The sequence below is a fragment of the Ictidomys tridecemlineatus genome, chromosome 1 (assembly GCF_052094955.1).
Source record: "Ictidomys tridecemlineatus isolate mIctTri1 chromosome 1, mIctTri1.hap1, whole genome shotgun sequence".
Lineage (NCBI taxonomy): Eukaryota > Metazoa > Chordata > Mammalia > Rodentia > Sciuridae > Ictidomys > Ictidomys tridecemlineatus.
In genome coordinates, this window is record NC_135477.1 from 91,923,726 (window position 1) to 91,938,486 (window position 14,761).

At 35.8% G+C, this 14,761-nt stretch overlaps 1 protein-coding gene across 14 annotated transcripts in view; it reads left to right on the forward strand.

Moving 5' to 3' along the window:
• Window positions 1-14,761, forward strand: part of Atg10 (autophagy related 10) — a 263,608-nt gene that overhangs the window by 168,458 nt on the left and 80,389 nt on the right. For all 14 annotated transcript variants that reach the window (XM_078044575.1, XM_078044561.1, XM_078044590.1 and 11 more), the window contains one exon: window positions 7,235-7,332. In XM_078044575.1, coding sequence (XP_077900701.1) covers window positions 7,235-7,332 — 98 coding nt within the window. The remainder of the gene's footprint in view (window positions 1-7,234; window positions 7,333-14,761) is intronic.

The window sequence follows — 14,761 nt, forward strand, 5'->3', positions numbered from 1 at the left end:
CATTGGAAACAAGAGGTTCATAAAGCAGGGGAAAAGCAAATTACAGACTTTTCCCAAATCACAGGGCTACAACTCAACACATTTTGAAAATTACAGATTTTGAAACTTCTAATCCTTATGACTAAAAGTCAGCAGATAGTTATCCGTTAAAGGGGAATTTGTTTCGAGACAGAAAAATCAGTTGGAGCAAAATATAGGGAATATGATGGGTATACTTTAAAAAAATTAGTTGTAGATGGATACAATATCTTTATTTTATTTTTTATGTGGTACTGATGATCAAACCCAGTGCCTCACCCATGCTAGGCAAGCACCACTGAGTCACAACCCCAGCCCTAATGTGTATATTTTTAAAATTATTATTCAAACCTATTTTGTGACTACAAAGTAATTAGTTCCATGCCTGGCTCTGAAGACACTTCCGAAGGAGCAGTTCCACTGACAACATTACAGCATTGTTGGAATAAATATTTGTTGAATTTGTTGAATAGTCAGTTAACCTCCCTAGGTGACTATTTCAAAGAACAGTGGTCTTATAAATATTTAAGTCCTGATATGTTTGTTTTAAGCATTTAAATTCTGTTCCTTACAGCCCCACCAGGCCTACCATGCCCTGGCAGGGATGCCAAACAGAAGAGTCTCAGGAGGCACTGAAGAGACTTTGCAGCAGCCCTTGAGAACTATTCAAGTTATAGAAGACATAATATACTCAATCAACAACCACTCAGTTTCAAATACAAGGATCATGTATTTTGATAAGGGGATTATAATTGCTTATTGACCTTCCTCATTTTTCCTAAGAGGGTTGAATTTAGGAAACTGGTTACCACAATCTGGAGAGTCTAGTCAAGGAAGTCATAACTGTCAGAATTGTCCCAGTGAGAATAGCCTTTATATCTTATACTCAATTGTGTTTGCAACTTTTTTCTAGTTGTTTCTGAAAATTGGGTTAACATGAATATGGGGTTTATTGTGAAGCAAAGTTACCCCCTAAATCAAGCTTCGCCATGCTTCTTTGGGAGTTCAGCCAGGGACTCTACTGAGGCAGATGCTTTCCTGGCCACTTGTGGCTGCTTTTCTTGCTATAGCACATTCCTCTCTGCAAGCTAGTATCCACTGGGTACTCCTGACCTCTGTATCCTCATAACCTGGGCTCGTTCATGGCTGTGACTTGCTGTGGTACAAGTCCTTCTTCTCATTTTGTACTATCTTATAGTTCCAGCATTGCACACACTGGTCTAGATGCTGGGAATAGAGCAGGGAACCAAACAGTCAAGGTTCCTGCCCACATGAAGTCTACCCTGTAGGTGGAAGAGACTCCCAAATAATGCATAAAGAACAAAAAAAAAAATAATATCATACGATGATGTGTCCAAAAAAGATGAATGAGCATTTTTGTTTCATTTAGTTCAAATGTTTGAAGGAGATACAGAATGTGACTCTTATCAAATTTAAGTCAGGGGATGCCATGGCTCTGCTGAAAACCCTGCAATGTCTCCTTGTTTCAAAAGCCAACATCCTTTTAAAAGAAAATATTGGAGTAAATCTTCATAATCTTGTAATAGATCTAGATATGTATTAGAAATGACATCAAATACACAAGCAAACAAAGATAAAAAATAGATAAGTTGGATTTCATCAAAATTAAATCTTTTGTGCCTCAAAGGACACCAACAAAGTGAAATGACATCCCACAGAAATGGATAATTTGAGAGTAAATATATCTGATAAGGGACTTGTATGTAGAATACATAAAAAGCTCTTAAGCCTTAATAGCAAGACAAATAACCCTGTTTAAAAACAGGGCAAAAAGATCTGGATAGACATATATCCAAAGAACATAGTGCCATGAAAGTATGCGCAGTGTCACATATAATAAGGGAAAATGCAAATCAAAAATCCCAATGAGCTACCATTTCACACCTACTAGGATGACCATAATGAAAAGACAAAGCAATACCAAATATTGGAAAGAATGTAGCAAAATTAGAACCTTCATATACTGCTGATGAGATGTTAAACAGTGAAACCATTTTGTGAAACAGTCTGGTAATTCCTCAAAAGGCTAAATACAGAGTTGCCTTAGGACCCATCAATTCCACTCCAACAGAAAGTAAATTAGTGGTTTCCTAGAACTGGACAGATGTAGGCATTATGAGGATGACTGCTAATGAATTTGGGGGGTCTCTCTTTTCAGGTGATAAAATGTTCTAAATTTGATTAAGTTGATAGTTACAAAACTCTGAGACTTACTGTTGAGCTATGTACTCTAAATTGGTGAATTATACATATGTGAATTACATATAGCCTTTTCTTAAAAAAAAAAAAAAAATGATGTCTTTAATGCCCTGAAAGGGATTCCCTGAGTCTATCCTGTGGTAGCCTTGCTACTGGTTCACTCTCCTCTCTTTCCTCTTCCCTATTTTATTCAGGAATCTTCAGAGCTAATGCCTCCCAGTGTTTGCTCACAGCTGATCTAAAATCACAAACCCACCCCCTGGCCAGTACTCCTTGGTCTACTCTCCATTTTCTTTTTTACAATAGTCCACACCACACTTTTTAACATGCTTTGCAATCCACTCACTTATATTCATTGTTTATACACCATTAACCCCCTCCGCCCCCTACAAGAATGCACAAAAAAACATTGTTTTGCTTCCTGATGTATCACAGAGGCTTAGAATAAATGCTTGGCATATATTAGGTGCCAAATTATATAAATATCTGTTTCTAAAATTAACTCCTTATCTCATTACATGAGGGAGAATCTTGATGTGGCAAGATACTAGTTCTTCTGTCTTGAATTAAAAGTTATTTTTCACTTTGACTTAGTAATTCCCTTCTCCTGAATTTATCAAAAGAAAATAATTGAAAAGATGAAAAATTGCTTTGGCTTAGTTCATGACTCCTTTGTGCCAGGTACCATTTCAAAACTGGTAATAACTCAAGTAACCAACAGCAGAGGAATACTTAAGTAAATTGCAGTGTATCATCATAGTACAATATCACATAACCTGTAAAATCATAATTATTCCTTTTATCCAGTGTGGGAAATGTTTATGTCACAATACTGAATATGAAGATGTATATAAACCTGCACCAATACCACTGATTTAATCAATTTAGTCAATCTTTATTGACCACTTACTCTGTGCCAGACCCTGATTCAGGTGGTGGATATATGCAGGAACTAGAATAATCAAGATCTGCCTTCATAGAACTTGCATGCTACTTGGGAAAGGCAGGAAAAGATGAAGGTATAAATAAGTAAGATGATTTCAGAGAGTGATACTTGCAGTGAGAAAAGCAACAGGGTGAAGGATTGACTGGTTTGTGTGAGTGAGAGGTGGGATAGAATCTCCACCTTGCCTAAGGACTGATTCATAGTGAAGAACGGCAGAGACAGCAACAGGGGCCATGGTGTTGCTTGGAGTTTATACTATGAGAGAAGTACAACTAAGGAATGGTGTTTACCAGAGCAGGATGTTTATAATATTTATGTTTGAAAACAACAAGGGCAGGAACCAAGCCCTGGAGACTGTAGGAGATGACAAAGGCGATTGTTGGAGTCTTGAACTAGAACTCTGGTGCAGTGGGAATGGAATGGAGAGCACAGATCCAGAGAAATTTATAAGTAGTAATAGACCCTATTTTTCATTATGAGACATGAGGTTGAGAAAGAGGAATGTAGAGTAACTCCCGGTTTTCTGATTTAGTAGCATTGTGTGCAGAACAGAGAAAAGGCATTATCAGGTGTCAGTGTGTGTATATGTGGCACGGGAGGGAGGGTTGTGGTGATTTTTTTCATTATTAAGAACATTTTTAATACAATTTTTGGGAATGATGGGGATTAATTTCAGGGTCTTGTGCATGCTACACACATACTGTACCACTCAGGGCTACCTCCAGCCTCCATACTATAACTTTTGAAATTAAGTTAAAATCAAGGACAGGAGAAATACATTTATATTAGTCATTCTGTTTTTTTATCAAATGATATAGAAAGAACCTAAATAACTATTAATGTGGTATTGGCTTTTAAAAAACCAGAAAAGTTAAAACCATAGAAATTCTTAATCATTTTAATAATATGTATTTTTTGTGATGTAAGTAAAACATTCAGTTTTTATGTTTTGAATTTATTTTTAATTTTTGTGACTGTTACTCTAGGTTGACTAGAGTGGTTAATTCCTGTATTCTAAGGAATTCATTTTCTTCCTCTCTAGATTTGGTGTTGTCTGGAAATTTACAGTATATACTCTCAATTCTAGTATCAAATCTGGTAAAAATTCCATAACATTTGTTCTGGGTTTCTGCACTTATTACTGCATTTTGTATGAATGTTTCCAGCAGAATATTCAGGGTTTTGACAGTGGTAACATCCAAACCATGTACTTCAAATATTGGCTGAAATATTTTAAGGAATAAAATTAAAATCATTACTGATTACCAGATATTAAACCAAATATTCTTCTCTAGGTCTACAAGGCTTTTTCTTAGAGGAAAAATATTAAGAAGGGCATTCTTTTATTTGTTACTTTTCAGTATTTATAAAGCATATGCAGAATCTCTGCTCTTGGAGGCAGCATGGAATAGCAGGAAGAGCACTAGGTTGTGAGTCCTGAAACCTGGATGCTGACTTTGGCTCAGTCATGAACTGACTGCTTAATTCTACAGATATGTGTTTCCCAAGACCTTGATTGCCTTGTTTATAAAATTAGTAATTATACCAGCCCTGACCTTTTATTATCCCACTACTTGAGTTCCTCTTTGACATTGTAAAAATCATTTTAAAATCATGTCATCTTTTTGTAATTTGATTATTTAGTTTGCTGTTTGACTCTGAAGTATCTTAGATTGTATTTTCAACATCAACACACACCACACACACACACACACACACACACACACACACAAAAGCTTGCACACGTGTGCATATTTTGAAGATGTGTACTGCTTAAGAGCAGAGTTTGGCCCTACTCTGTAAATGTGTTCAGAAAACAATATAACACAGATACTGAAGGCAGCTTGTTTTTTACTTGTAGCTAAACATGAGATTCAAATGTTAATTGGATGAATAAATCTCGTTCATTTTACAGACATGGAAATGTCAATGGAATAAAACTATTTATCACAAGATAATGGTCTCCTGCCGCCAGATAAATGCCAAGATGAAGATACTTATTGAAAATGTATCAAAATATTCTATTGCTATTTATTGAAAATAAAGGTTGAGGAAAAGTTCAACTTTTCAGGTCAAACATGAGAAATGCCCTACTTATGCTATTAGTATATTACTATATCAAAGACAATGTGCACGGTGTAGAAACTTGGGAACATTCTAAGAAATAACAGTCCAGAAATTAATCTTTTCGCTTTGAGAATTGCTGGCACAGTGGAGTTGGGGCTAGAAGGAGTTACCTAATATTTTTGAATTCTCATTGTACATCCAACATAGTCCTGGGTATATTCACTAATGTAAGCCTCATGAGAACAAAATTTGAAAAGAATTATTATCTTCATTTTACAGGTAAAGTTAAAAACAAAATAACTTACAGTCTCACAGAGAGTAATTACAAACATGAGTGTTTAAACAGCCTGAACTCCAAATGTAGCAAATTTCTCCAACACCCTTCCTTTTTACTTATACTTTGTAAATCTGAATACCATGATGCTTTTTAGTTTTGTGAAGATTTAGGGTAGATTATTTCACTGAGTTTTGTTGCACTTGATGACCAAGCACTTCTAATAATTCAGTATATAAGGTATTCTCTTTAAGTAATAATGCACACTTCCATAAGCCTTGAGGACTCGATAGCTCTGAATGGGCCAAGTAGTACTAAGTTCTAGCATTTAGATTCCTTCTTTCCAGGAGTATGTGTTTTGAAAGTCTCTACTTAACTCCCTCTTTCTGCCTTTTTGAACTTAAGTATGTATTTTAGTTAGCGTTTTCACTGCTGTGACTAAGAGACCTGACAAGAATAATTTTAGAGGAGGAAAAGTTTATTTGGGGGTTCATGATTTCAGAGGTCTCCGTCCATAGGCAGCTGTTCCATTCCTTGGGGCTCAAGGTGAGGCTGAACATCATGGCAGAAGAGTGTGGCTGAGGGAAGCAGCTCACATGGTGATCAGGCAGCAGAGAGAGAAACCTCACTCACCAGATACAAAATACATACCCAAGACATTCTCCCATTGACCCAGTCACCAGCCACACCCTACCTGTCTTCAGTTTCCACTCAGTTAATCCCTAGCAGGGTATTAATTCGCTGATTGGATTAAGGCTCTCAACCTCCTCTAGACCTTCTTGCATTGTCTCACACATGAGCTTTTGGGAAACACCAAATATCTAAACCACAACAGTATATATTTCTCCTCTTTACTCATCTTTCATATAATATAAGTGCCATAGTGATCTTCACAAAATATATTATTTGGGTTGTTACTGAATATGGATGGTTAAATAAAACTGCCTAAAGAATTTAAAGGAGGATTATTGTTCACTGATGCTTTTTGCCAATCTCTTCATGCCAAACCCTTCTCATGTCACTCCATCCTCAACAGTCCCTATCTCCACCCAGTGCAGCCACTGGGTGCTAATGTCTCCCTCTCTGGACTCTCAGAGAACTGAATTTTTCCTCTGGCAGCTATCTCTCTCTCCCTAGTATTTTAAATTATTCATAGTTTGTTATAGTTTCCCTGGTAGATGGTAGGCTCCTTACTAGAAGAAATTGTATATTTTCCTTCTCCCTGATCTCCATGATATCCAGCTGAGTGACATGGAGATTGCACATAATCAACAGGAGAGTGAAATTTAAAGAGACATGAGTACTGTGTCTTTGTTTTAAGGAACAGAGGAAGTATCAAGGTTTGACATATTTCTTAGTGAGCCCTTGTGAATATGGGAGCCTGTATACCTGGTCCATTGCCTATGCTTCATATCTATCATTTCTCTCTAAAACACATTTGGCTTTTATTTATTTCATAAAATTCCTGGAGGCAAGAGTGGGCAGAAAATTTAACTGCTAGGCTGATACAAAGGAGAAAAGTTTGAATGTTAAAATGTTTCTCAGGAAGAAAACAGTAATTCATACAGGATGTTTTTGATATGTAAGTAAAGTATAACCTAGTAAATATATTTTTTAAAAGTCTTGGTACACTTCTAGTACTTTTAGATCAGCACCAAGCACCACTGTGTTATATGAATCATTAACAGTCTTGCCATTCACCTTCACAGATGGGAGACCATTAGCCCTGAAGGACATATGGGAAGGAGTCCACGAGTGCTATCAGACGAGGCTGCAACAGGGACCATGGGACACTATTACTCAACAGGTTAGAGAATATTTTCATTTTATTGTATGTAATTATTTCCCTATGCTCATCTTTTCATCTAGTTCTCTTACCTACTCCTTTCCCTATTTTACTCTTCCACATCCAGATTTCAGTTCAAAGGCAGTTTCCTTAAAAATACCTTCTCAGACTCAGACTTGGTTTAGACTCCCTATTATAAGATTTCATAACACCCTATAATTTTCTTTCATGCTTCTTATCACAGTTTTGAATTACATATTTGGATGATTTTTTAAAAAGTATTCAATATCTATCTTTTCCATTACTTTGTGAGCTCATTTATGTTCAGGCTATGTTTGTTTTTCTATTTTACTTTTCATTGTACATCTAACATCAGCAAAATACTTATCATATAGTAGGTGCTCAACAACAGTGTATCCCATAAATGAAAATAGAAAGTAAGTTGGCACATACACTGAGAAGTGGCTGCTTTAAATTGTGTTGTCTGTGTTTCACAGTTTTACTCATAGGTGCATTTACAAAATAGTGAAATTTTGATTAATAATAGGTTGGCAATAGTGATTTTCAAAAGTAGAAAACTAGATCTGCAAAAAGAGATATATAAATATATTTGCAAAAGTAGACAAAATAGATCTGTCAATCATTTAAGTCATTATTACTGCCTTGCTAAAATCAGCAGTAATTATTTTAGAAATTTAAAAATACTCATCACCTTGCAACCAATCATGGTCTTCTTAAAAATTATTTTTACTTAAATCAAACATCTATTTTTTTCTAAGTCTCTGTTAAGCTTAATGAAAGCTTCCTTTAAAAGTGATTTTATGAGCCATTAGAATTTCATGCCCTCTTATGTATTTGATCATAATAATGGCAGTTTACCTCCCAATCAATGTTAGAATCCTTAGCATCTCATAAGCAGTTCTTTAGCAATGACTGCAAGTGGCCATTCTCTAGGTTTTAATTGAGGACAAAACTAGCTTTAAGTATGTTTCACACTGCCCCTTAGGTTAAATTTTTTCCTTTCCCTCCCACTATCACTCTCTGACCTCACCTGGAATGATTAGTAAAGCCTCCGACCTCTGGTTTTCTGTGCCTTTCTTCTCTAGTTCTTACCATTTGTCACGTCTTAACTACTCTTGCTCTTGTCTCACTCCTGCTCAAGCCTGCAGCAGCTCCCCAGGGTCCTATGGAATGTAGTGTAAATGCCTTGCCTGGGCTTTAGTGACTGTCACTTGCAGGTTCTCACCTGCCCAGTACGTTTTTCTTCTGTTTGTCCACTCTACACAGCTTCTGCCAAACATGGCTATTCATTTCTCTGTACCCATTTGCAGTTTGTTCTTGGAATTCTTTCAGGTTTAATGCTTTCCCTCTATGCTCTATTTCCTACCTATTCTCTCGTAAGTTCCTCTCTCTCTGAAACTACTGAAGCTCACAAAAATGACTCCTTCTGAAATCCAAGTTCTGTAGACCAGGCATATGTGGTTGCTATGAAGAATGATAATGTGATATAATATAAGCAAAGCAGCCCTAAAGATTTTTGGCAAGGACATCTTACTTTATGCAAACTACTTTACATTAACCTTGAAGTAAGTATGTCAAGGTGAATGCTTAGAGTTTCAACTTCTTGTTTTGTCAGTGACTACACACTGTCCAAAAATCTGTACTGTAGAGTCAGAATCCACACGACCCAGGAAATATTTAGTTGTTAAGAGTAAAGAAAGATGACCAAAAAATAGAGGAAGAGAGTATCCAATATACACATGTAAATTAACTTTAGCCTTTTTCTCAGCTCCTTCCCAGTCAGTGTGCTCCCCAGCCCAATTCCTTTCCTTTTTCCTCTCACTAGTAGCCCTATTATTAATCTCCTCAATGCCAGTCTACAGTGCAATTCCTGGTGGTCTATGTAGTTTTGCATTTTAATTCCACATGCCTTTGTTCAGAATCATGACGCAGGAACAAGATTTTGAATTCAACTCTATTTCCTTAATTCCCTCATCTGATGTTGCTAGTAGATTTCTCTACATTGATAGAATCCCTGAGATGTTAAACTAACCAAATAAAATAATAGAATTGACTAATGTATTTTAGTTTATAAACATTTGAGTAGATATTTTTTCTTTTTCTGGTACTGAGGATTGAACACAGGGATACTGAACCACTGAGCCACATCCCCAGCCCTTTTTTAATATTTTATTTAGTGACAGGGTCTTTTCTGAGTTGCTAAGTACCTGGTTAAGGTGCTGAGGTTGGCTTTGAACTCGAAATCCTCCTGCTCCAGCCTCCGGAGCCACTGGGATTATAGGCTACTGCACCTGGCTGGATCATTTTTTTTTTCCCTATTTATAGTACTAGTAAAAAAGAAATACCTTCATTTTTGTTTGAAGATATGTATGTAAGTTAGCATTACTATTTCTTTTTCCTCACATTTTAATTAGTGCATTACAGTTGAACATGATGGTGAAATTTGTTGTTAGGTATTCATATATGCACATAACATAACAATACAATTTGGCCAATATAATTCCCCAGACATTACTATTTCTATCAAGGCTGGAGCTCACTTAATAGGATGATTATTCAATATAACAAAGTGACAACTCTAAAATTTAGATGATCATTTATAATTTGTCTTATTGGAGTTTGATCTGTGTATTTGTATGCCACTTGTAATTAAAAAAAAAAAAACAACTTTATTTAAGCTCTAGAGTTGCTCAACATAATACATGTCCATGCTTTAAAGACCAATCAAGGGAAACTCATTGGTAGCTATTGCACTATTTGGCATTTGAAAGTTGTCATATATATTTCCTTTGAAGGTCTTGGTTTTTAATCTCAGTTGGTTATTGGGATGGTATTATGTCTTTTTATTTGCCTGAGTTCTTTGGAATAGTGGGACTTCATTTGTATAAGACCTCATGTGGAGAAAAACAAGATGTCCTCAGTGGGACTGAAATGGAGGGTATAATGCAGCCATAGAGGGAAATAAGCTGATAGAATATTGGTGGCATTGAAGAGTAGCCATCGTTTTGCAGAAATATGCTAAAGAATCATTAGCTTGCAGACTGAACATGATAACGATATCCTGTCCTCTAGAGTGGCTTAAAAACAAAAGCAGCATAATACAAAATGCATTTTACTTCATTTTCGGGTCTAACTGTGCTCATATGGTTTGTTGCTCTTCATCTTTAGTAATCACACTTCTGTTCTCTCAGCATTGGTCTTGATGATATAGGCCTGCTCATGTCAGACATGAACCCTCTCTTTTGAAGACAAGCCACTCATGAATCTCATACATTTGATTATGATGATTACTCACCTGCCTTTGTCCAACCTTACGGACTACCTATTATCTCAGCCCTGTAGTCCTAGATTGGATTTGTCTTTAGAGAGTGACTGTTACAGTAACCATTACTGAAAGGTGTGAATTCTGTGTTTTAGGCAAAGCATTACTTTGAACTTGGCATGGGCTAAGTCACCAGATCAAAAAGGTCTACCTTCAATTTTATTTGAAGATGTGTGTGCTTATGTGGGTGTGTAGTGGCCAAATAAGTAATTTCTTCTTCTTTTAAAAAACTTTTATTTTGGAAAAACTCAAACATACAAAAGTAGAGATAAGAAGATAAGAAGCTCATGATGGTCTTATTTATTTATTGACTTTGCTGCTGGGGGTTGAGTCTAGATCCTCAAACATGCTGAGCCCACTCTACCACTGAACTACATTCATGTCTTACCAAGTCTGGAATTTTTGTTTAAAAGAAAATTCTAGACGTCAAATTTTAGTTCATTCATAAATATTTAAGAAGATAAGGGCTTTACATGAGTGCTTATAACAGTTCAATTTACAATAGCCCCAAATGTAAACAACCCAGGTGTCTTTCAGTGAATGGATGTTTAAACAGACTGTAGCACACCCTTGTCATGGAATGCTACTAAGCACTTGAAAGGAACCATCTATTGATACACTTAACAACCTGGATGAATCTCCAGAAAATGATGCTGAGTGCAAAAAAAGTAATTCTAAAAGGTTGCATAGTGTATCATTCCTTTTCTATATTTTCAAAATGATAAAATCATAGACTAGAGAACAGATTAGGGGTTGCCAGGTGCTAGAGAGGGGATGTGAGTGTAGCTTTAAAAGATAAAATGTGGAACCTATGGTGATGGAAATATTCTGTATATTCATGGAATCAGTGTCAGTATCTTGATTGTTGTAAGATACTATAGTTATACAATTTGTTATTATTGAGGGAAACTGGGTAAAAGTTATAAGGGATCTCTTTGTATAATTTTTTTCAATTGAATATGAATCTTCAGTTATGTCAGAAAAGTTTAATTTATAAAATGGTAAGAAGTCTTTAAAATGCAAGTGCAATTCTATCATCACATTTAAAATTAAAATTGCAGATAATTTCTTAATATCATTAACTAAGCAATTACTGTTTAAATTTCCCTAGTGTATATATTTTTTACAGTTTGTTTGAATAAAGATCCAAACAAGGTCTACACATTTAAATGGTTAATATCTTTTGTGGGTTTTCAAATCTATATAAATTCTTATTTCTCCCTCTCTTTCTGCCTGATAATTCTTTATTGAAGTTTGCTTGTCCTGTTGTGTTTTGCAGACTAGATTTTGTTTTCCAGTTATGTCTGTGTGATGCTCAGTATGTTCCTCCTTACATGTACTAGAAACTGGTAGTCAAATCTTAAAACTGGATAAAACAGGTGTTTTTTTTTTAAAAATTTCTTACATATATGACAATAGTGGAGTGCATTACATTTTTGTTCTTTGTTGTTGTCATGAGAAGAATCCTTCATAGGTGTTTCTGGCTACTCCCAAAAGGAAGCACATAAGCTTTAGTTATTACTGTTTATTTCGGCCATGTTAGCAGTCACTGATGATTATTGTCTATATTTATTAATTCATTCAAAGGTTATCCATTGTAAATCAATGATGTTTCATTCATTATTTATTAGTTGGACCACTTCTGTAATGACAAAGTTTCTCCCATCAGCTTTGTTATCTGAGGTATGTTTTGTATAAGAAAGAAAATATGAATGCTTGATTCTTTCTCTTTATGCTCTAGCTTTCCAGATAATGAACTGGTTCTCTAGCCACCTCCAGAGGTGACTGAGAATTTTTTAAAAATTAATCTTTATGAACTCATAGATATGAATGTTTTATACATTTCAGATCATTATAGTGATTATCTGTATTTATGTTCAGTTTGCTTCATTTGATAATTGACCTTTTCTTTAAGTTGGCTCTTAGGTCATGTTGATAACATGTGTATCTTTGATGGCTTTGGGAACTGGTAGAGCCTTTCTATGAGTGCTGGAGACAGACAGATGGACTTGACTCTGAGGATCAGCACTTAGGCTGCATGACTTGTGGTAAATTATGAAGAATTCCTGTGTTTTAGTTCATTTTTCCATTAGAGATGATGGTGGCATCTGCAGCGTTGTAGGAAAAATGAATGAAACATTTTGATGTAAAACATTTTGAACATTATTTAGGACATAATAAACAATCAACATATGATGTAATTTTCATAATCAGAATTATTATTATTTACAGGTAAACACTTCAGTGATTCTTTTCAACCATTTATGATTAAACTAGGACAAATTTAGGATTTGACCCATCCTTGCCTTTTATTCTGGAATTGATATTAAACCCTTGATCCTTAGCCAAATGTGTCTACCTCAAGTTCATTCTTTCAGCTCTATGCTGCTTCTCTTTCTTCTCCTATCTTACCTTCACTCTTTCATCAAAGTTTTGTATTTTCCAGGACCTTATCCTGACTTTTTTGGACCTTGGGCATATTTGCCTTCATGCATCCTGTGTTTGTCTATTTTGTGTTGCTAGAACAATATATCTGCACCTGAGTACTTTATTTATTTATTTTAAAGAGGCTTATTTGAGTTACAGTTTTGGAGTCTGAAAGTCCAAGATTGGGCAATTTCATCTCTTCAGCCTCTGGTAAGGGGCCTTCTGGTTGCATCACAGGACAGGTAATGTTCATATGCATGATAGAACACATGGCCAGATAGGAAACCAGAAGAATTCAAGGAGCAGCTTTGTTATTTCTAGTTTACTTCCAGGGGAACTAACTGGAGTCCCTTGAGAACTACATTAATCCCTCCTGAGGGCATCACCCCAATGACCTAATCACCTTCCACTAGGCCCCCCCTCTGAAAGGTCACACTTAAACACTGCCGTACTGGGGACCAAGCTTCCAGCATATGAACTTTTGGGGGACACACTCAAATCATACCCATATCATAGCAACCTCCCTTCTCCACAAAAATATGAAAATTATATTTATAACTATAAAGATGATTATGTTCATGTTACTAAAATATTTTATGACTTACAAGTTTCTTTTATTTTTAAAAGCAATTAAAACATTCACATGGATTTTTAAAGGTATGGTAAACACTAGGCACTGTGACTACTCTAATTAATAAGTCTACCCCGCTACATCCCACCCTTTTCTGCTTCATCACAGGATTTTAGTTCTCTCATGCCCAAACAAGTCTTGCTGCCATTTCTACTATGCATAAGCTGACTACATATACTAATGTGACTTGCCAACTCTGAAACTCATGAACCAGACCCATATCCTCTCTGTTCTCTAATTCTCAAACCAGAAAAGATTCTAGTGTTGCATCACACATGTATGCTTACTCATGAATATATGTACACATACATACACACTCATCCCTCTTAGAGAACAACCTTTTCAAAATTGCCTTCTTTCCAACCCCCTGCTTTGCTTTCCAGCCCTAAGAGGGGAAACTTGTGTATAAAACTCAATCTATGTTTTATTTCCTTCTTAATGTGTTCTTTCTAACACCTGAATGGCATGCTTTAAATTTTGAGATACTTTGTTTTGTAATTCCACATTTTGGGGGTAGGTGAGTACAAGTAAATGAATGGGGCTGGGTGGATAAAATTGAAAAGAAACTCACTGATTACTTTCCTCATTTGGTCTCACCATTCAAGTAGTATGCGGGAACCAAGTTAAATATTTGTAGGGAGTTACATTTTGCATTTCTCGAATACCACTGACTTCATTTTGAAGACTTTTGCATGCCCAACACATGCAAAAGTATGATAATTTCAGTTGAGTTTCACTTTCTTTCCATGACAAATTTCTCAGGGTAAAAAAAGTATCTAACAAAACACAACACACACACACACACACACACACACACACACACACACACACACACACCCACCACCACCAAGCTCTTTAGATACCTTTTGGTAAATAGATTGCTTTTGACTCTTAGTGATGCAGGAAGTCACTGGTTAAGCATTCTTAAATAATGAAGCTTGATATGTTGCCTGGTGATTTATAATGATCCCTGATAAACTGATGATTTAATTGTGCTTCCTCTAGTAATAATCTTAAGTGCTCGAGTGAAGTTCCAGTGATTGGCTTTC